The sequence below is a fragment of the Panthera pardus genome, unplaced genomic scaffold (genome assembly GCF_024362965.1).
Source record: "Panthera pardus isolate Hobbes unplaced genomic scaffold, ASM2436296v1 HiC_scaffold_6, whole genome shotgun sequence".
In the NCBI taxonomy this organism is placed as follows: domain Eukaryota; kingdom Metazoa; phylum Chordata; class Mammalia; order Carnivora; family Felidae; genus Panthera; species Panthera pardus.
In genome coordinates, this window is record NW_026526991.1 from 15952753 (window position 1) to 15976337 (window position 23585).

Consider the following 23585-nt stretch of genomic DNA (forward strand, 5'->3'; position numbering starts at 1 on the left):
GGATGGGGAAGGAAGGGGATTCATTCTTTTTACTTTATGCTTGTCTACATTTAAAAAAAAGATCATAAGTACGAATTACAGGATGTCAATTTTTTTCTATTTTTAAAATAAAATGAATTTGATGTATGGGTCAGCTTGGTGATTGGGTGGTACTGATTCTAATGGCTGCATTCCCTTATCACAGCAAACAAGACAGAGAAAAATCCCTGCCTTTGTGAAGCTTCTAGCGGAAAGATAAATACACAGATAAATCGATAAAATACACATTTCACAGATTTTATTGTAAGGTAATAAGCACTAGAAAAATAAAGCAGTGAAGAGGGGTGTGCACAGAGGAGAGGTTTCTATTCTAAATGGGGTCATCAGGAAAAAGCACGGAGAAGGTGACACCCGAGTGAAGACCTGGGGGAGCTGAAAGAGTGAGCCATGCAGGGTATGAGTGTTCCAGGCGAGGGAACGGCCAGCGCAAAGGTACTGAGGCAGAAGCACGCCTGAGGTGTGAAGAGCCCAGTGTGGTTAAACACAGTGAGGGAGGAGGGGGAGGAGAGGATGCTGCAGGCACCAGGTGGGGCAGGCAGATGGTGCAGGAACTTGAAGCCTCTGCAAGGACTTCCAAGGGAGAGGGAAAGCCGCTGGGGGTTTGAGAAGAGTCGGGAAAAGACCACTTTCATCTATTAAGAACAGACTGCGCGGGAAGTAGTGCCAAAGAGTCAGGAGCCTTTTGCGAGGCCCCGGGCAGGCAATGGCAGCAGCCTGGACTGGCACGGTAGGTGCAGGTGGGGAAAAGAGGTCAGACTGCAGGGATACGGCAGAGGCCGACATGATGAGCCATGGCACTGGGTGTGGGTGTTGAGGAGAGCAGCGGAGGCTGAGAGACAAGGACGCGCTGCTATTCACAGGGTTACTACAGAACAGTTCTCTACAGGGGTTACTACGGAACGGTTCTCCTCTATGTCCACTCCGTCTTCACCTGGCACTATAAAAATAGTACTTTGAGACAGTCACGCCTTTAAGGAACAAAGATTCCGACTGAAAAGCATTATTTACTAAATCACAGTAAGACAAAAAGGGAGTGGTACATTTCATCTGGTGGCAGAAAACAGAAAAGTACTTTCTTGACTGAAGGCGTAAATAGTTATCAGGTGCCAGTAACAAACTCCTACCTATTAAACAATATAACTGAGAAAATTCCTGTTTCAGGTAAGCAGTATCATCAGTCCTGGGCATCAGACAGGAAGTTCTATGAATGTCCTCTACTGTCCTCTAAAGAGAACAGATGCTTCTAAAAATATCACTATTTTTGAAACATTGTGAACATAGTACCGTTTTTTTGTTTACATTGCACATAAGTTTAGAGACATCCTTAGAACATATAACGTCTGGAATTCCTGCACTGACAAGAATTCAGGTGTCCTCTCTAGAAGAGAGAAATACATCTTTAACGTAGCCTGACCTCTTAGTTCAATTTTGACAGTAATCAAATATCAAAATCAGAGAAGCAATTCCTTTCAAGAAATACACACTAAGTGTAAAATGAATGGAAAAGATAATGAAATCTAAAGACTGTTAGCAGTTGGTGTGATAGTCTTACAGCGGGATAAAGGATGGGTAAGGCTTTATTATAAGACAGTATACTTCTAACAGTTCCTACTAAGAGGAAACACAACAGAAAAGATGAAATGAAAAGAAAGCTCTTTCTATAATCAGAACAGGTTTTAATTATGGCTGTTACAGATCCTACTCACTTATTAATTGTATGTTCATAGAGTGCGATGTTACAATCATTTTCTTCATTCACATCTAAATATTCAACCAGACTCTCGTGTAAGAAATCTTCAAAATTCCTGGGAAAATATTGGTGACATGTACATGACTGAACAGCATTTCACTGCAGTGTTTTACATGCGATAATGGAGGATGCTGGCTTTCATTTACACCCAAGGCATCTTTCTCTCCCAGAAAGTGTCACTATATTGGGATGCCTGAAACATGTTACTCTTGGAGCATACAGTGATCTCAAATCACTGAAATAAAAACAGTAAAACATCTATGACACTTGTCAATCTGGCCCCCACTTCTGAAAATATCTCCTAGGACTTTAAAAAGCTCCTGTGATGAGAGACCCACCATGTGTAAATCAACATATCCCTGTTACTTCACAGTGTGCTAATTTACGCCAACACCCTGTGGTCCTCGCAATATAAACTGCTAATATTTTACAAAGTCTAAGCAAATTCACATAGAGAGAAATGGATTTTTAAAAGGCTGAAACATTTAGTAGAGAGGAATTAAGAGACTATAAATGACAACATACTTTTCTGAAAAGCTCAGATCAAAAAATGCCACCGCTGGTCAAATCATATATGCATGAGTATCAAGGAGATTGAGAAGTTTTGCTTTTGGCCATTTACCTGTACCCCTGAGCCAGCTCTTCCATATGTTTATTTGTGACTGCAGGCTTCTGTTTCTTAACAATTATGTAGGGTCTGGAATGGAAAAAAATAACAAATTCACAGTAGTTCAAGAGAAGAATTAAGTCAGCAAGGAAGTTTACTACAGTAAAATGAAGGAAGCTAGAGATACAATCAACCTGATTTCTGGACTGCCTGAGGACACCGGGTAGTCTCTGCACATGTGAAGTGCACAGAGGCCTATTTTCTCTCCCACATATACACAAAAAGACACACACACCAGCCCATGTGTGTATATATGCATGTGCACACATATATATACACACAGTATTTCCCCCAAGTGTCTTAGGAAATACTTAGTTTTAAATGAAAAGGCAAGGCAAAAACAATACTCAGTAAGATTGAAAGAGGAAACAAATCTTTGTCTTGGTTTTAAAAACCGTGTAGATGCATCAGACCAAAGGCATTTCCTCAGATTTCACATAGGAATACGTGATCTACCACCCAAGAGGTCGGCAGCAGAGAACTGTCACTGAGGACAACAATGGCATTCTGTAGCAAAGGTCTGATGAACATCAGCTGTTCAGAGTGGCTCCATTTTGGACAGACACCGCTGGGCTACGCTGGCAGGTCACGTAAAGCTACACATGAACCGAAAGAGGGGCTACACGTTTAAAGAAAATAGAGTTTCTTCTTAACGAGAGAATGGGTGTAAGGTAGAGAAAGCTTTTGGCTTCCACGTTCTGGTAGATTAACCTGTAACTGTCAGGGGTGATTTGCCTCCGAGGGCTTCGCCACCACGAGGAGACGCCGACACAAAGGATGGCACGCGGCACCGAAACGTCAAGGGCTGTCGCTATTTGGATAAGCAGCTCTTACAGCGGGGAGTGAGCCACCCCCAGACACTTGTGCGCCCTACCCGAAAGTCCAAATAGCTACTGGAGGACTAATGAGCGCTTTTAAACAGTTAAGAAGAAGAGCTACACAATTACAAAAGGGGAACACAAGTCGCTGAGAAATGAACTGAGTGAACTTTTCATGCAAATCAACATTACCTCGAAATCCTGGCTTCCGGGGAAGGAAGCTGAGACGTTGCCACCTCATTCGAGGGCTGCACGGAGCTCAGGCGGAGAGATGCCCAAGTGAGGACGGACACAGGTGCAGGGCAAGGGTCACACTCCGCTCCCTCACTTTCTTTTTGTTTTAATTTTATTAAAAAAAACACTTTTTTTTAAAAAATGTTTATTTATTTTTGACAGAGAGAGAGAGACAGAGCATGAACAGGGTTGGGGCAGAGAGAGAGGGAGACACAGAATCCGAAGCAGGCTCCGGGCTCTGAGCTGTCAGCACAGAGCCCGACGCGGGGCTCGAACTCACAGGGCGTGAGATCATGACCCGAGCCGAAGTCGGACGCTCAACCGACTGAGCCCCCCAGGCGCCCCTCCCTCACTTTCTACTCACTCGATAAATTCTACACATTCATCCTGCCAGCTCTACGTCATGCCATTATAAAATGACTACTAACAAAAGAATTCATTTCTTTCAGACTATTTCATAATACACTGGATGTAAGGAAAGAGAAAACTCCTCAAACAGAATGACCTAAGAAAATGTCATGGTTTTCCCTACCCCTGACTGAATATGTTAATAGCTATAAATAAGCATCTAATGTGAGCCTGGCACCTACAAGGCACTTACCGTACCTTCCATCAGTCAGCTCTTGGGATAATCCTAGGGAGGCATTATTATTATTTACATTTTTTCAGCCACGGAAAGTAATAAAGTCAGAGCCACCAAGTCGGTAAGTAGGAAGTCAGGATTCAAACTCAGGTACGTCCATCACCTCAGGTTCTTTGGTTGCAAAGAAGAGAAACCAATTCTGGCTCATTTACACAAAAATGGAACTTACTAAAACAAAACAAAAAATTTAAAGGAATTTACTGGAAGTGTAAGAATTTACTAGAAGGATTAAGAATCCCCAAAACAGGGGAGCGTGGGTGGTGGGTGGCTCAGTTGTTTGAGTGTCCGACTCTGGATTTAGACTCAGGTAGTGATCCCAGGGTCATGGGATTGAGCCCCATGTCAGGCTCCACACTGAGCATGGAGCCTGCTTAAGATATATACTCTCTCTTTCTCTTTCCCTTTCTCCCCTTCTGCCCTTCTCTCCCTCACTCATGCTCTAAAATTAGGGGGAAAAATGGTGAAATGCCCAGCCTCACGACGGACCCTAAGGATCCAGGACGGAAGGAGTAACAGGCAGTCTCTTGCATGTGTTGCCATCAGGATGAATCAGTTCCAACCACTTCTTCCTTGAGCTATTCTATCTGAGATCCAAATCCTCTGAGGAGAGAGTGTGACTGGTCTACCTGGGTCATGTGCCTGACCTGTGGCTGCGCAGGAGAGGGTACCTGACAGACCATCCCAAGAAGAGGGAGGAGCAGTCTCCAAAGGAAAATGAGGAGGGTAACTGGAAGAAGTTGGATGCTGGACAGACAATGGCAGCCCAGTCTCAGCTGTGACAGACTTCAAAGCCCAAGCCCTTCTCACCACTCCAACCATTGCTGGCTCACTAACTTGTGCCCTAACACTACCTGAGGTCCACAATGAAGGGCCACAGTAAAACACAGAGGCTTATGAATAAGGTAACATCCTCAGCTGATGTCCCCAAATATCCCCCAAAGACCGGATACCCTGTCATAGTCGTCTTTGTGCCCCCACCTCCTGGCCAGTACCCGTGAAGAACAGGCCCTTAAGATGTACTGAATGACTTAAGACACCTACTTTCTACTGGGCCTAATGCTACTTCCTCAGGCCTCCACGTTTTTTATTCTTGCCATTTCTCAGCATTTCTCCTTTCCTCCTTCATCCAAGGAACACAATCCCACTCATCCTTTAAAGTTCAGTTCATAGCAACAGAATACAGTGGGTAAAAATCATGATTGTTGGAGTCAAATGAATTGTGAGGACTTTCAAGTGAAAAACAGACCCCGCCACCATCTAGCTTTGGGTAAGTTATCTACTCTCCCTAAAACTCAGTTCCTCATTGGTTAAATGAAAACAATATTTGGGGCGCCTGGGTGGCTCAGTCGGTTGAGCGGCTGACTTCAGCTCAGGTCATGATCTCACGGTCCGTGAGTTCGAGCCCTGCATGGGGCTCTGTGCTGACAGCTCAGAGCCTGGAGCCTGTTTCGGATTCTGTGTCTTCCTTTCTCTGACCCTCCCTCCTTCATGCTCTGTCTCTCTCTGTCTCAAAAATAAATAAATGTTAAAAAAAAAAAAATTAAAAAAAAAAAAAAAAACAATAATCCAACCCACAGGGCGGAATGTAGTTAAAGCCTTACACATAGTGTATCTAATAAAATGCTAAGTAACAGCGAGCTAGCATTATTATTAGTGTGGTTGGTTGTTATTAGTACTTATTTCTGCCTTTGCCCACAGACTGAGCTCTCTGAGGGCAGAGACAGATTCCTGTTAATCTTTGAATCCTCAGTACCCAGATGCATATTCATGAGGGGTCTGCTAACTGAATTAAGTTTATCTCAACAATGAAACAGGTTGAAGTGGATTCAAAAACAAAAACAAGTGTATTTCTTTCAGAAGTAAACTAAAAAAACTCTTTTTAGCAACTTATACCTGCACAGCCTTCCCCCATCAGAGGAAATATAGACACATCGATCCGTGAGATTTGTTGAGATGGAAACAAATTCATTGACATATCCTGCTCTTCGCATCAGTCGAAACGTGTTCACTAGCTTCTTGTGGTCCCGAATGACACCCAGGATGTTACCTAAGCAGAAAGAGAAAAATTTACAACAGGCAGAAAAACAGATCTATACTGGTTTAAAATATCTACCTGATAAAGACGATAAGCAGCACTGAGTAGTCATTTGAAAATTCAGTTACTGACTCAGGCAGCCGGTCCACAGGCTGTAGGAAAGCAGCACAGCCGAGCAGTTCAGGGCAGCCCTGCCCCGTGCCTGCTGAAGTAGCAAAAGTTAGCCTCCTTTTCCTCACTGGTCAGCACCACGCTGAGGGCATGAATTCGAGGTCCAGACTCCCTGGGTTTGAACACTGGCTCTATCCCTTCCAAAGGGTTGATGTGAGGATTAAGTAATGTGAACCTGATCCTACGTAAAGCGCTTCGAGCTCTGCCAGGCTCCTACTAACCACTCTTCCATCATCGTCATCTGTGCAATGAGGAGGATGGACTCTGCACCCCGGGGTCAGCGTGAGGATGCAGAGAGGTCCCGGGCGACATTGCAGAGGAAGAGCTCTCTCGGTGTCGGTCGCTGGGATGTACTGAACAGCCCTGTTTTGCTTCTCACCTGCCCACACAGTGAAGGACTAATGCCCCCTGAACAGAAGGAAAAAGGAGAAGAGCACGGGAGCTAGGCGGTCAGGACAAGCCTGCAGGATGTGTGGCGGGACTGGTACCCAGACCACCAAATCACAAGGATGAGGCACGCTTGCTGCCAAGGCTCTGGAGGACTCAGAGAGGATGAAAGAAGCAAATGGAACACGAGCAGAAAAAAAGGGACCTCTCGCGACAGGCTGCTGACAATCCATCACCGAGTGGCTGAATAGAAGTCAACGTGCTGTCAGGGCTGATCTGTTTCTGCAGAATGTCTCACATATTTAACTTGAACTTAAAGAGTTCAAGGCCTTCAACTTAAAGGCCATGTTGAGCCTTTTCCACTTTGGCCTAGCAGTTATCTGTGGAAGGGCAGGACGCAGCCAGTGTCTGCAACGTTACCTTTAGCTCTGGCCTGGGATCCTCAGCACCTGATGCCCCAGCCAGTGGGTTAGACTGCTTCTGTTACCATTTTTCTACCTTTAAATTAAGGCCCCTGGGCCCAGAATTGAAGTACCTTTGTCCTTTAAATACCTGGATAATAATGGCTTCCCTCCTACTCCCCACCCAGAGACTGATCAGGATCAACAGGTATCTGTGATATACTCACCATTGAGGAAGACAAGAAACACATTTGGATAAGAGAGCTCTTCCCCACATAATAAATTCACGTCTTCTACTCCCAGGTTACTGGCTAATTTAACAATGGGTCCATCTTCCATGTCAGTTGTGATGTGTGTCATAAGGGCCAAGTTTTTAACCAAACCACATGCCTAAAAAGCAAAAGACAGTCATTTCTAAGAATGACCATTAGTAATACAAAGTACCGTTTGTGTCTGAAAATAGCTCACCGCTTTGCTGGCAGCAACATAAAGCAGTACAGCCTTGTAGGGGACACTTTGGGGATGATACAAAAGACTTAAAAACGTATATCCAGAGGAATTTACCCTAAAGTAATAAGCAAGGATATAAACCTAGATTTAGCCACAGAAGTGGTCAGCGTAGTACTATTTAAAATGGCAAAAAATGATGGCATCGTTTAATGCATCCTCAAAAAAAGCTGACTACATAAGTTGTTATTCCCAGACAACGGAACGTCAGTCATTAAGAGGACACTAAAAACAGTAAAGGATGGGGCACCCGGGTGACTTAGTGGGCTAAGCATCGAACTCTTGATTTTGGCTCAGGTCATGATCTCATGGTTCATGAGAAGCTTCTTGGTCATAAAAGGCAAAGACAAGACCCAAGAAATGCTCCAGAGTAGAGATTAAGGAGACATGGTAACCGAAAGCAGTGAGTGATCCTGGGTCAGCAAAAAGACATTGGTGGGATGAGTGGCAAGATTTGAATAAGGTATAGATTCTATAATCTGTAATGTATTCTGTAATCTATAGATTACAATACTGTTATCAATTTTAATTTCATCAGGCTGATAACTGAACAATCTAGGTGAGGGGTTATGGAAATTCTTTGTACCAATTTTGCAACTTTTGTGTACATCTGAAGTTTCTTCAAAATGAAAAGTAAATAAAATATTTTTGAATTTTTACACAACCCCCCAAAAATCTAAGATGAAATATGAACAAGGACATAACACAGCAAGTAAGAAAAAAAAAAAAGAACAGTTGAGACATGGGACATGTAAAGATTGTCTTCCATTCTTCAAAACCATCTGCTACAGTGATGCACAAGTTAGCTGAAGCCATCTCCGGGAAATTCAGTGCTCCAAAGCTCAAGAAGTAGAAGTTATGCAAATGTGACAAGCTGCATAATTGTAGTGTGCATTTCCATAGGGTTTAAGATAAATTAGGAGACGAATGATAATTTTCTAAAAAATTGTAACTCTGCCTGGCCTTCTATTTTCACCTCTCCCAAGTCATAACAAATTCCTACTCTTTGGAACTTACATCTTTTACATGTCATAACTAATGTACTTATTCATTCAGCATATATCTAAGGGGCCTCTACCGTGGACGAGGCTCTGTACTAGGAACTCGTGGTAGAATGTGAACCTAACAAGATTCCTTCCTCCGGAAACTCACAGTTCACAACGAACAGAATCGGGTAAAACCAACAATGGTCAGCATGAAGGACAAAGGGCCGTGATGTAGAAATGGTGATGCTGGGGGAGCAAACCTATTTAAGCTGCTTGGTTCTGTGCTCCCTGTTGGCTGCCCTGGCAAAAACCTGATGCCCGCCAAGCACACCTAAGGAAAATAAGGAGTTGTTTATAAAAAGAGATCCTCGTGAACAAAGATGATGGGCCTCCCAATTTTCCCTCACATTCTCATCCCTTCTTCATTGCATGGTTTGATTCTTGGGATAAGCTAAAACAAGAAAATTGGGATCATATTTCTATTTAGGTGAGGTACTAAATTGAATGCCTCTGTAGGTACTGGTTTTGGAATGACACTGATGTCGTCCTGACAGGCTGCATCAATTTTTTCTCTGCCAGAGAGTGACTGACCCAAAAAAAGGATATGGCCTGGGGGGGGACAGGGGCAGAATTAGAACACCACCAACAGATATTACCTCTGACACAGCAGAGACTCATTAGGTCCCTTACCTCTCCTTCAGGAGTGTCCGAAGGACAGAGCATTCCCCACTGAGATGGCTGAAGGGATCGAGGACCACTCACTTTTCTTGTTTTTTCAAACTGAGAAGAGATTCTTGTCATCATGCCCAGTGCAGATATATACGACAAGCGAGACAGCACTTGAGTCACACCCTGGCGGTCCATTTTAAATCTCTTTAGGGACCAATTTCCCTGTAGAGGAAAATAAATATATAAAAAGACCTAAGACCACCCCTGATCTGTTTGTATGTTGCCTGACACTTTCCAGCCCCTCTAAGAAGTTCATCACAGGAACTATTTGTGAAATGAGAGCCACAGTGCATATTCAAGAATCAAAATATCACAACTGAAATGAAAATTTAGCCTGGTCACTCCCTAGGATTTCTCTAGGGATTTAATGAATATCACCTATGTCTAGCAACCAGGCCAGAATGCTGTGATGTATCAGCCTTACCATGTCATAGCAGTTATTGTCTGAAGAACTAATTATATCCTGGCAAGCCAGTTCAACCAGAGACTTCCACTGGAAGCAATAAGCTAATTAACAGAACACTAGCAATTTCTACACATATTTTAAGGTAAAAGTAGCTGGAAGCTCAAAGAGATAATTTCATGTTGGAATGTGTCATTATTTGGATGTCTTCCAAAATCTGTCTTAATTAGAGGAAAATATACTAATAGAAAAGGACCAGAAAAATGACTCCAATAGCAGTTATCAGGGATAATGAATAAACTGTAAGCTTCTTAATCAAGGCTAAAAACTGCATATATATTCATATGAAGAAATATTATGTATCCTCTGCGGCTGTCATGTCAATTTTAAAATAGATTCACAGGAAATAAATCTTCAACATTAAATTTAGTTTATCTCCTTTGCATTCAATATACTGAATCATATTAAATCTATCACCTTATAGTTGTAGCAAATAAACATATACATTAAATATTCTGAAAGATAATTTAAAGATGAAGGTTAGCAATAATTAAATTTTCAATTCATGGTAACATGAACTAGCAGTAGAAAAGAGTATGCATAGAAAAGTAAAGTAGAAAATGTCAAAAAATCACTGATTCAATAATCTGAGTCAAAAGAAAGGACTACATCTGCTAAATGGTGAGTCTTCATTTTTCTTTTGAGAATCTGATGAAAGCTGTGTCTGTTCTCTTGGGAAAAATGCATGTAGGACCATGAACACAAAATTTTAAAACATTTCACTTACAGGGGGGCTCACAGATCCCAAGCTAAAAACTCTAACGGAGAAAAACTGCTAGAGTTTCAGAAGGAGATAAGGTGATCTGTTTGAATTCAAATGTGTGACTCTGGGGCAGTTCCCTCACGAACTAACGTTTAATCATCATTACAATAAAGATCTATCACTGCAGAAACTTTGAGTTCTTGGTAACATGGAAAAGAGTTAAATTCTAGGAAGAAGCTCTGTACATTTTACAAAGCAAAGAAACAGAGCAAACACATTTATTCCACAAGTTTTTGCATTGCTTCGTCAGTGAACTCCTTTTCTGCTCTGAATGAGGGTAAACTAGCAAATGGACTGATGCCCAGAGAGTAGGTGTGAGGAAGGTAAATAAATATTCCACACAGAGCTAAAATAAGGCAGCAGCTGCTGGCAAACGGGAAGTAGATGGGAAGTGAAGCCAAGGTGTCCAACAAGAGGGTTTGTTCTAGTCTTCTGCGTGAGTATTACAAGAAGGGAGAGGAGAGAAACAGACAAGGAGACTAAAAATTGCTCTTCTGAGAAAACGTATTTGTTGCAAATATTCTACTTACAGTAACACAGAATTTAGGAAGAGAACACAAGTTTTTCTGGCTGCCTACAGACTGGGGTACACCTACAACAAGGCCTTTTCAAATAAGCAGGCTATCTCTGGGAGGTAGAGCCGTGTCCCTAAGGGGTAAAAGAACTACTCCATAAAGCTATCAGGACCTGAAAATCATGGGTCAGAAAGCGAGGAAAAGTAATTCTAACTGATGTGCGTTCAAGTGCTCTTTGGAGGCTTCTCTTCAAATGTCCAGGGAGCTACTTTCACACAAGTTCGGGCCACAAGAGTTTAATGTGCCTAAATAGGCACAAAGGCCCAGTTCGTGTCAAGTTAGAGGTAGCTGTCACGGCAAGGACAGTTCACACAGACCCGCCTGCTAGTTTCTAAAGACAAGAAGTGAAGCAAGTCTGCCACTAATTCTGTCATTGTTAAGGGAATCGACGTGTTCTAGCACATTATCCTTTTGTCGGGGCAAACTCCCATCTATAAAACTAATTTTATGTCTGGCATACAAAACACAACTAGACTTCATCAGATAGACCTATAGTTGTTATGCTTTAAGAAAGGGAGCAAAAACCTATCTGATAACCCTTTATGAACAGCCAGGGGCCCTGAATACACAGCAGCTGCCGAGGCCTGAATTCATCACTCACATGAGGAACAGCTGATTAGCCCTACAAGGAACATAAACCTACAATGAAATGAAACATTTTGTATTGTTTTGGACAAAAACTGTCATTAATAAACCTACTTGCAATGTATCAGTTTTATTACAGAAAACAAGGGGAAGAAGTATCCTTTAAAAGAAGGGCTATTCTCAGTTAAACTAAAAAGATTTTTCCTCTATGTAAGAGTCTATTTTCTTACAGCCTTATAGAACATAGACTATAATTTGGCAATAAAGTTACAGAGTAACAAGATTCCTAGTGATAACATTTAAACTATGGACTGTCTTTCAAGGTCAAAAATGTGTGATTTGTAAACATCCTCCAAATAGAAACGTTATTTTTTCACCTACATTCCCAAAGTACTTTCAGTTTCCATTCCACTGAACAGAGGTATAAATAAGTTACAAAAGCCTCAACAAATGCGTGGAGACTTACGGTGGAAATGGCATTCACCATGCCATTGGTGATCTGGTCCTGACGCATGTGTTTCACAACATCGAACTGGGCAGCTCTTTGCTTAGGAATCACCTGGTCTGCAATCTTCTTCATTTCAGAATTAAATTTTTTGAACAAATCTTCAAAAAGAAGTGATAAAAGCTAAAAAGAAAAAAAAAGTATACAGTGAACTTTCAAAATGCATTACTAGTCTGTATGATAAACTTTAGGCCCTTATTAAACTGTTTTTAAAAAAGAGACAGAGAAACTGCTGAACAATGAAAAAATATTTTAAAATTCAACTGGATAAATATGTACTTTTCTATGCGCTTATCACTATGCTAGGCACTGGGAGTAAAGCAAAAATGATGACAAAATTTCTGTACTCAAATATATTTCATTTAGACCAGTCACTTCCAGACTTTTAGATTTCACTGACCAGTGACCTAAGTTTTAATTTTACAGATAAAGATAATTAAAACCCAAAAGGGGAGTGGCAGAGAAGAATTACCATTAAAAAGTCTCACAACACCAAAAAATGTGGTGCCTTTTGGACCTCTCCTATATCCCTGGTAAAAATGTAAATTGCTACAACTACTTGGAGGACAGTTTGCCATTCATTAATCTAGTCTTCCCTAAGCCCCCTAAGTTCCTCCCCAGGTACACCCCCACAGCAGTGCTTCTCAAACTTCTGCATGCATGGTAATCACGCTCAGGGATTGTTAAAACACAAATTGCTGGCCCCACCCCTACAGTTTCTAATTCAATAGGTCCAAGAATTTGCATTTCTAACAAGTTCCCAGGAGATGCCGGAGCTGCTGGTGGGGGAAGGGCACCTTGAGAACCACAGCCCTACAAAAATGTGCATCAGTACAGGAGATATTCACAGCATTATTTGTATGAGCTATAAACTTGAAGTCAAACAAGTAATAACGTAGTTGGACAAATTGCAGCATACTCGAAATAATGGAACACTATAGAGCAATGAAAATGAACAAAAAATAACCACAAAGTCATGGTTGGATCCTAAAAGCATAGTACTGAGTGAAAGAAGCCACATATATATATATATATATATATATATATATATATATATATATATATATGTGTGTGTGTGTATATATATATATATATATATATATACACACTGTATATGTATATATATATGTATATGTATATATAAACTGTATATGTGTGTGTATATATATATATATAGTATGATTCCATTACATAAAGTTCAAAACCAGCAAAAATTGAACTAGAATTTGATGGCCAAACTCTACAGAAAAGCAAGGATGTGAATACCATAAAAATGAGGCTAAGGGTCTTACCTTGGAGGGGGAGGATTTCAATCAAATAGGGATATGTTGGGGGTGGGGACCTTCTAAAGTGTTGAAATTTTATTTTTCAATCTGAGTGTTATTTACAAAGCTATTTGTTTTACAACAATTTATTAAGCTGAAATTTATGTTTTATGCATTTTTCTGTCTGTAATGTTTCTCAATAAAAAGGTTATAAAATAAAAAACACCCATGTACTGACATCATCTCATTTTCAAAAACACATTTTAACATCAAAAAATGGCAGAGCAAATAATCTCAAGAGAAAAACACAAAAAAGTAAATACAATTTGTTTCATAAAACTCACATCATCCATCTTTACTCATTCCTCTCCAGACCAGTGAAAACTGGACCACAGACTCACACCAATCATCAGACCAATGGTCTGGGCATAAGTCTACATAAGCAGAGAAGGATGTAAAGGCAATAGAGACCAAAGTAAAGTCCGAAACGACACAGTTCAGCCAATGCTAGGAAAAAAAAAAAGTGTTTAATCCCTTATGTAAGATTATTGGAAAACAGGATTAATGAATGATTTCATGAAAGAGATGAATAGCAGAGGTGGAAGGAAAGCTAGGATTTGGAGGGAGTAGAGAGCTTAAGAAAGTTTGCAAATTCCACATCCAGTAGGATGCAGAAAGTCACACGACAACATCCTTTCCACTCTAATAACAAAAACAGATAAATCAACTACAAAGTCATACATTTCTGGGGTTCAACAGAGAGGTAAGGCTGCAAGGCACCCAGGTGAGCTGAATACAAAGGGTAACAGTCTCTCCCAAGGGAGATGGGACACATGACAGAGATGAAGTCTGCCACAGAAGAAGAAATCAGTCAAAATTTTAAGGACTTCTTACAAGCCAAATGTGGGCTACCATGGAAGCTTAGATGCCTTCTGAGCCTCAGACCTACAAGAGGATCCATACCCCCAAGTTCTTGGCTGTGGAGTGCTCATGGAAGACTGAAGTAAAGCAAAAGACCTGAGAAAGACTCCTTCACTGGAACAAGCAATAAAACCTGATTTCCCTGGACTTTCTCTCACATGAAGCAAAATCTTTAAGTCACTGGAGAAGTCAGGAAACCAATAGTTCCGGGCAAAGGTGACCTGCACGGAGAGAAGGACAGAAGCAAAAGTCATCTGTCCCTAACAGTGGAGAGGAAAGCCCCCCTGCTCCCACCCTAAGTCTTACATCTAGTAACAAGCAACAGCATTCTACCGCTGGAGGGAGGCCAGCAAACCCTCTGGTCACCAATTCCAGGAAAAGGTACAAGGCCAGAGGAAAGAGGAGGAGAAGCCAAACCATCTTTCCCTGGGAGAGGAGCAGGAAACATGCCTGGGTCAAGATTCTGCACTCGTACATGGCAGGGGCCAGATATCACTGGGAAGGGCAGGAAACTGAAAGCTTTGCTTTATAAAATTGGGGAAGAGGACAGAATACCCATTCTTACTACTCGTACTCAACACTGTATTGGCGGGTACCATTCAGTACACTAGGGCAAGAAAAAAAATATGTAAGTGTTGGAAAGGAAAACTGTTATTACTTGCAGATACCATGTATGTCCATATAAAAAAAATCCCAAAGAGTCTTAAAAAAAAAAAACAACCTACTAGAACCAATGAGTTTAGCAAGCTTGTAAGATACAAGGTTAGTATACAAAAAGCTGAGAGACATTAAGAGAATCTCAATAGCAGAGATATACTATGTTCATGGATTAGAAGACTCAGTATTTAGATGTCAATTCTCCCCCAAATCTATAAATTGAAATGCAATCTCAATCAAAAACTAGCAGGCTTTTTATTATTTTTTTTAACGGAGACAGTAATTCTAACATTTAAATTAAAATGTTAAAATTCCTAAGTTTATGATGATAGAAAGAAAAAAAAAAACAACCCTTCATCTGTGGAGGTAACTAGAGAGCTAAATTAATACTCTGTAAACTGGCTAAAAAAAAAATCCAGCAAGCATTTATTCTGCCTTTTCCATATAAATTATGTCTCGGAAACCAAAGAGATGATACTGAAAAGTATTCTTTATTGAAAAATTCTAGCTAAAATAAGCAGAAAGAGTAAAGTATCACTATTTTCCATGCCCTAATTAAACAATGGATAATGGAATAATCATCATCAGCTGTTAAATAAAACCATCAGGAGAAAAGTTGATGGGGAGCTTCACAGATGAATCAGGGTCCCAAATACTGGATATTTGCCTGGAATTTCTCTCTCTCACATGAGAGAAAGATCCCAATGATCAATTCTCATGGCACCATGGGATCAAATTCCCAGTGATCAATTCCCATGGCACCAAATATAGATACAACTAGTCATATTCTTCCTGATAGGATATAACAGCAAACTGTACAATGGCATTCTCGCCAAAAAAATAAAAATAAAAAAGAACTTGAATTTGATCTAGTCTTTCAATTTAATTCCTGGTTTAAAAGAAATTTAAAGGAGAGAAATAGAGTTGAAAGTCACCATGAGGAAACCACCAGCAAAACCTAGAATTACAAAAAATAAATAAATAAATTCTCAATCAATAAGGAAAATGCAAACAACCCAAAAAGCATTTCAAAGAGGGAAAAACAGGAATGGTCAATAAGCATATGTAAAAGAGGCTCAACCTCATTAGTAATAAAGGAAATGCAAATTAATACCACAAAAATTTTAAAGTTTGATACTAAGGCATAGAATGGAGATGATCAGGAACTCATATACGGTATAACGTACAAATACTTGGGAAACTAGTTTGACATTCTCCAGTTAAACTGAAGATTTAACTTGACTCTAGGATTTGGCAATCTTATTTGTAGAAACTCTTGCATATGGGCACCTGAAAAAATAAATATGAATGTTAATATTTTTTAAAAAGGGAAATCATACAAAGGTCTTGACTGGTAGAATGGATAAAGTGTTATTTATCATCTATATCATATCATATTCCACATATACAATGGAATATAATACAAAACTGGAAGTACAGTGACACCCAACAATACAGATCTTAAGAACAATGCTGAATGAAGAAAATGTTCCAGAAAAAGGTACATGGTATGAATCTATTTTTATAAAACTCAAAAATAAGCAAAACTTATACTTTAATAATATATATTACATTTTTTAAATTAAAAATTCAGAGGATATAATAAAAAAAAAGTGCAAAAATTCAGGACAAGGGGAAAAGAGAAACAGAGTAAGGAAGAAATACACCGGTTAACGGAATGGTATTAACGGTTGATTATTAAGAATTATTAAGTCAGAGAGTGGCTCTGAGGGTGTTGATTTTATTTGTACCCTTCAAAACTTTATGTAACATTTTAATTTTCATGTTAAAAATTACATAATAAATATTAAATGATATTAAGCCATGGTAACTATCTGAAATAGTATAACCACAGAAACCAAGTCAATGGGATGTAATAGGAAGTCATAAGAACAGACAAGAACAGTTCTGTTTCCAGAATTGGTAGAGAAGCTCCTAACAGATGGGCTCATCTGCTAATAGTTATAAACTCCAGACAAAATATCAAAACTATCTGAGGCCACTGAAGAGCGTCTAAAAGCAGGCAGAAACTGGAGGAAAGCCAACATGTCTCAAAAGTGAATGGCACTGGGTGCATTTCCCGTTGTTAAGGCTTTTCAATTAAGGGGAGGCCACATTGGTAAGAAGGGTCAAAGCTACGTTGAGAAGCTAATACTCAGAGAGAGACCCAAAGTCTTACTGGATTGAAGATCCAGAGGAAAAAGATCTGTGCTACCACAATAGCTGGAAAGGGGAAAATCACAGAACCACAGGGAGGAAACCCCAATTATGTATGTAAACTTACAAATCTCTGGGTGACCCCTGAACTACACATTGAGAAGTGTGACCCAAATCTTCCCACTGCCCCAAATCTGGGTGGAGGTTGTAACCGATTTTTCCCAATCGGGTAGAAATAAACAAAGCTGAAGACTAGGTCATTAAGGCTGTACCGGTTGTGTCTTGTTCACAGGAAACATTCGTTTGGAGCCCTGAGCCACTCCATTGCCACAACACTGGAAAGGTCAGGCCCTGCCAAGACCAGCCTTCCACCCTTCCCACACCCTACAGCAGAGTACCACAAACTGACCTCCATCAACACCATGTAAAACAAAAGAATCACACAGCCAAATCCTGCCTGAATTCCTGACCCACAAAACTGTGAGGTATAATGAAATGGTTGTTAATTTAAGCCACAGTTTTGGGATAGCATGCAACACAGCAACAGATAACCAGAATACCATCTATAAAAAGTTCCCAAAACTAAACTGGTGGCTCACTACAAATAAACAGCAGGTACGCTTCTTCAACAATCAAATATAATAGATACTACAAACACTTAAGTGCCTCTGTACAATTAATTGCGTTAGTTTCTTTTTCTCCCTTTTGTAGGCATTTTTTTTTTTCCTTTACAGAGAAAGAAAAAAGCTTGATGTCTTTGTAATCTAAGTCACCTAAAAAAACATTAAAGTAATATCATGGGGGCATCATATATACACTATTTACTGAAGTGGGAATTCTGAACTCAGCGAAACCATGTAAGCTAAAGATTATCCAAGTTCCATACTGACTATATTCTTGAATGTTTATAACCCATAGGTAGCTTCTGGACTCATAACGAAGAAGATATTCAAAGCAAATGAGTTTTCTCCTCGAGCTACTAACTGCTGAAGAATTTCCAAAGTGGAATGTGATTTTATGCTTTTCCCCCTTAAGTTAGGACATGTCCTTCCACTTTTCTACTAAAATCAACTTTGCAGAGAGGAAAGCCAGGACCTTGGACTTGAATGTACCATGTCAGAAGTGTTCTAAAAAGAAAACTTCCTCCTCTGAGAGCTTAATCCTTTCTTCAACTCAGACCCAGCAGCTTCACTCATGGAAAGAATATGGGAATGGAAGCAGGTGCAGAGGGGTGAGCAGGATGAAGAGGCCCATTGCAGCAACTTCCTGTGGAAACTGGCAAAAGGAACTTGAATAAGCCTCCTGAACAGAAGCAAATGCCCTTAACCTAAACCACAAAGGCTCAGCTCTATTTTAATTAGTCCTTTACACTTAGACTTTTGTGTCTCAAATTATGACAAAGTTTCTTGGATCCCAGCTGAATTCGCCATAGCCCCCCGATTCAAACACAAGGAAACGCCTCTCGTCCTAAACAAGTAAAACATTAAGAGCACACTCCACAGAACTACTGCCTCATTAAATTTCTCCCCCTCTAGATTTTTGGTTAAGAGAAATTACGTTCTCCAGTTCACAGGGCAGTAGGAAACTACAAGGCCAAGTCACACAATAAGCCACATTATTTAGGTCAAGAGTAAAATGATTAAAAGAGATGAAACGCTGGTGATAATATTCAACACCTTTCATTGCTAGTATTAGGCCTTCCAGCCAGCTTGCGACAGGAACACTAAAGAGCAAATTATATTTAAGGAAAAAATGCTGACAGCTCATCAATTGATTTTCAATGAAAATGCTAAAAAAAATTAATAAAGAAGTTAAGCTGCTGAAATACAGTTTCACCAATTAGCTTAATGTCAGAGAATTCTAATTAGGCGTCTTGAGATTGCTATTTAGTGTTAAGCCTTCAGAGTGCCAAATTCTCCTTTTCACACAAACTGGTTGCAAAATTAAAGACATTAGGCAGCCTTAATTACATTATCAGAACAGCTGGGATTAGGCAATCTCTGAAGTCAAGACGGCATTCTTTTGTCACAGGGTGGAAATCCCTGGCTTTCCAGGGTGCCGGATTTTTGGTGCCGTTCCATATCTCACCCATACAAAGCAAGCTGCATTAGAAACAAAAAATTTGCAGACAAAGAATAGAGTAATGCTCAGCAAATAATGAACACATTACCGAAAAAGAAAAGGTAGGTGAAAAGATTAAGCCTGAAATGGGTAGGTTTTGCTAACACCTCTACTGGCGGCTGGCCTGCCAGCCCTCTGGTGGCAGAGAGACGAAGGGAAAGCTCTGTGAACCCACTTGGCCAGTGGATCCAGCTCTGTTATCTAAAGCTGAAGCACATTTATACTCCCTCATCCCATGGGGTGTGAAATTAGCAGCTATTGTTTTTACACATTTTTGCCAACACAATGCCTTTTATGTCTTTACATTGTTTATAAAGCAATGTTTTCTTGCACACGGGAACTCTCTTTTTAATTCTAATTTTTTAAGCAACAGGATAGTCTCTCCTCTCCTGACTCCATTACTTATGCTTCTAAACAATCAACATTTTTTTAATGAACTCATTTAACAGCATGATTTTTGCCAATTAAATAGCTAAAAATTGGGACTGATGGTGGTGGGGATACCCATGATACCCTGAACAGAGGTCAATCTGAAGGTGGCGGAAAACCCACCTGCTAGCATCAACCATTAACCACACAGAACTTCCCCAGTAGTCCAGACACTAACCTTCTTCCAAAACCTAAAACTGCTATCACTTTTTAATCCTACTTTTAAAGTTTTAGTTGTAGTATCTGTTATCCTAGCCACCAACATCTGTCACATGCAATACTGTCACAGCCTCTTAACTGGCTCATTCCTGGCCTGTTCGTTTCCATATCAGCGCTTTCTAAAATAAAAATCAGATCATGTCACTTCCGTGATTATAATTCTCCAGTGGTTTCCCACTACAAGGAAAACGAAATCCAAAACCCCTTCCATGGCCCACAGACTAGTTCTCCAATGTCCTCTGCACCCTCCCTGCCCCCACCCCCCCCAGCCCCACTGCCTCATGTACTCCAGCTGCCCTGATCCTCCTCCAGCCCCCTGGTGCTGGAACTGTGCAGGGCTGTGCACATGTGCAAAGGGCTATTGCTGGAATGCAGTTCCCAAGGTTGCCTGAGACTGGTTTCTTCTCATTCAATTCTCAGAGGCATGTCTGAGGGCTCAGCTTAAAATACAGCACTTTTTTCAGAGATCTTTCCTAATCATGCTGACTAAAGTAACATGCCTTTCCTCCACCAACACCCCAACTCTCTAACATTAGCCTATTTGGGGGTTTTCTTTAAACACATATGACTGTTTAATATCATCTCATTTCTTTGCTGTTTACTTGTTCACTGTCTCCCCTACCAAAATGCACTCTTGAGAGCAGATGCGTCAGAGAGTGTCACTCACCAATGCATCTCTGGTGCCTAGCACTTTACAGGGGGATTAGAAAGATGAATATAAAGTATTCTTGTATCCAATGAGCTTACTGTCTAGGGCGGGGGGAAGAAGACTGCAGGTAAAGAATTATGTAGACTTTAGCATATAAATAAAGACCTGAACAAAGTGTCTTTGGCATTTGGAAGACAGAGCAACTAACTTCTCCTGGGGTTCACAGAAGGTTTCAAAGAGGGTGACTCCAAGAATGAAGAATGGATAGCAGCTCCTCAGTTGGGGGAGGGTAAAGGGACACGGGAGAGGGGCAACTTAGGCAGAAGGCAGAACACAAAGGTGTGGAAGGATGAAAGAGCATCATGGAGTGTTTGGGAAGATGTAAGTGGCCTGCCTTGGCATGAGACAGGGCTAGAAAGGTACAGTGGGGCAAGATCATCAGGGACCCCGCTAGAGTCTACACTTTGTGCTACAGAGCAAACTTTCACGAATCCCCCAGAGGAGAGGCAGGGAAAGAGAGAGCAGGTAGAGAAATAAGCCCTTATACCTCACCTCGGCCAGAGAGGCTTCGTTTTTATTTAATACTGGGATTCTGAGTAAGCATTAATGCTTTGAAAAACCTTGAACCCCACACCTACACCTGAAGCTCAGGCCCGCTGACATGAAGTAATTAAATCACCTGTCCTGCCAACTCCAATCGCTTGTTACCATAGTAGTCTCTGTCATCCACTTTGTTATCTCCTTGGGCCAGAATCACTCTTCGCACCATCACTGCAGTGTAGATACATTTTGCTCGGAAATTGAATTCTTTAACCTGTAATTTAGGAGTTAGAGAAAATTTCTGAGACAATGCACATTAGCCACTATCAACTCCTTCCTTCCTTCCCCGTACATTTCATGCCATTCCCTCAAAGAGGTGGAGCCCACCACCCTCCCTGGGCTGGCCCATGGACTCGCAGTTACCACTTCCTTTCCCTGGGTCCTGAGGCACTGAGGCAGTCCAAGAGACTGTCTCTGTCTCTGCTGGAGACAGAGAGGCTGCCTGGAAAAGCAGTGGGGAGCCAGAGACACTCACTGTAGCTGTCCTGACTTAAATGGTCATCCAGAATTTAAAATTCTATTGAGACCTAGTTTTGATATTAAGAATTTTCTAATTCTTTGAATTAATCAAAACACATACAAATGGCAGAATCAGAGATCTGTATATTATTTAGCCAACAAGGTGTTTTAAAATAAGAAAATCCAATCTGAATGTATTTCGGTGATCACTGTCCACTTCCACAGATCCCTTGACTTTCCTTTATGATCAGTTCCTGCAGGGAGAGTATGTAACCCTAGAATTAGATCTTTTGTGAATACACATGAACAATACACTCATTATAAGCCAGACTACAGTATTTGGTTAGTAAGAATGTCTAATAAATAATTCTATCACTTAGAAAGGGTAACGTTATAGTAAATGGAGAGGAATGATTACTCCCTCATGGCCCACATCCCTCATGGCCAATCTCTGTTTAATGGTAAATTAATAAAAAGTAAATACAACTGGCCTTTAAACAACATAGGCATGTGGGGCATCGACTCCTTGCACAGTTGAAAATCCATGTACAAATTTTACCTCCCCCAAAACTTAACTACTAATAGCCTACTGTTTACCAGAAGCCTTATTGATACCATCAACATTCAACACATATTTTGATTGTTACATACTGTATTCTTACAATAAAATAAGAGGGGAAAAAATGTGACTAAGAAAATCTTAAGGAAGAGAAAATATATTTATGGTACTGCACTGTACTTAGTGAAAGAAAAAAACAACACATATAAGGGGACCCATGCAGTTTATTTTATTTTTTATTTTTTTTAAATATATGAAATTATTATCAAATTGGTTTCCACACAACACCCAGTGCTCATCCCAAAAGATGTGCTCTTCAATACCCATCACCCACCCTTCCCTCCCTCCCACCCCCCATCAGCCCTCAGTTTGTTCTCATTTTTTAAGAGTCTCTTATGCTTTGGCTCTCTCCCACTCTAACCTTTTTTTTTGTTTTTTTCCTTCCCTTCCCCTCTCCCATGGGTTCCTGTTAAGTTTCTCAGGATCCACATAAGAGTAAAAACATATGGTATCTGTCTTTCTCTGTAGACCCATACAGTTTAAACCCGTCTTATTCAAGGGTCAACTGCATTAAGCACAGGTTCCAGGGTCAAAAGATGGATTCTAGCTCTCTGTCTACTAACCAGCTGGGTGGCAAGACAAACCATCCAGCTTGTCTGGACTGGAGAATCTGTACTGTAAGTAAAGGTGGCTGGACAATGTGAACTCTAAAATTCATGGTCTATGGGGCACCTGGCTGGCTCAATCAGTTAAGTGTCCAACTCTTGATTTCAGCTCGGGTCATGATCTCACGGTTCGTGAGTTTGAGCCCCATATCACTATTAGCGCAAAGCCTACTTGCATGCTCTCTCTCAAGATAAATAAACTTAAAACCAAATCAAATTAAATTAAATTCAAGGTCTAGGAGATAAACCATCTAGTATTTTAAAAAAGTATCTATGATGGTAGCACAACGGTGAGAATGTACTTAATGCCACAGAACTGTATACTTAAAGATGGTAAATTTTGCTATGTATTTTACAATAAAAAGAATAAATAAGCAAGGCCCTATAAGCTTGCTTCATTTGAAAACATCTAATACCATTAGGGCTCCTGGGTGGCTCAGTTGGTCAAGCGTCCAACTTCAGCTCAGGTTATGATTTCATGGGTCGTAAGTTCAAGCCCCACGTCAGGCTCTGTGCTGACAGCTCAGAGCCTAGAGCCTGGAGCCTGCTTCGGATTCTGTGTCTCCTCCTCTGTTTGCCCCTTCCCCGTTCACATTCTGTCTCTCTCTCAAAAATAAATAAAAACA

The 23585-nt window shown here is 40.6% G+C and overlaps 1 protein-coding gene across 1 annotated transcript in view; it reads right to left on the bottom strand.

The window, feature by feature from the left end:
- Positions 1 to 23585, bottom strand: part of POLR3B (RNA polymerase III subunit B) — a 103509-nt gene that overhangs the window by 48956 nt on the left and 30968 nt on the right. The window contains exons 12-18 of the mRNA XM_019446669.2: positions 21356 to 21490; positions 12220 to 12381; positions 9329 to 9529; positions 7373 to 7535; positions 6045 to 6198; positions 2412 to 2486; positions 1746 to 1844 (exon numbers count right to left, since the gene is read on the bottom strand). Of these exons, the coding sequence (XP_019302214.2) occupies positions 1746 to 1844; positions 2412 to 2486; positions 6045 to 6198; positions 7373 to 7535; positions 9329 to 9529; positions 12220 to 12381; positions 21356 to 21490 (989 nt within the window). The remainder of the gene's footprint in view (positions 1 to 1745; positions 1845 to 2411; positions 2487 to 6044; positions 6199 to 7372; positions 7536 to 9328; positions 9530 to 12219; positions 12382 to 21355; positions 21491 to 23585) is intronic.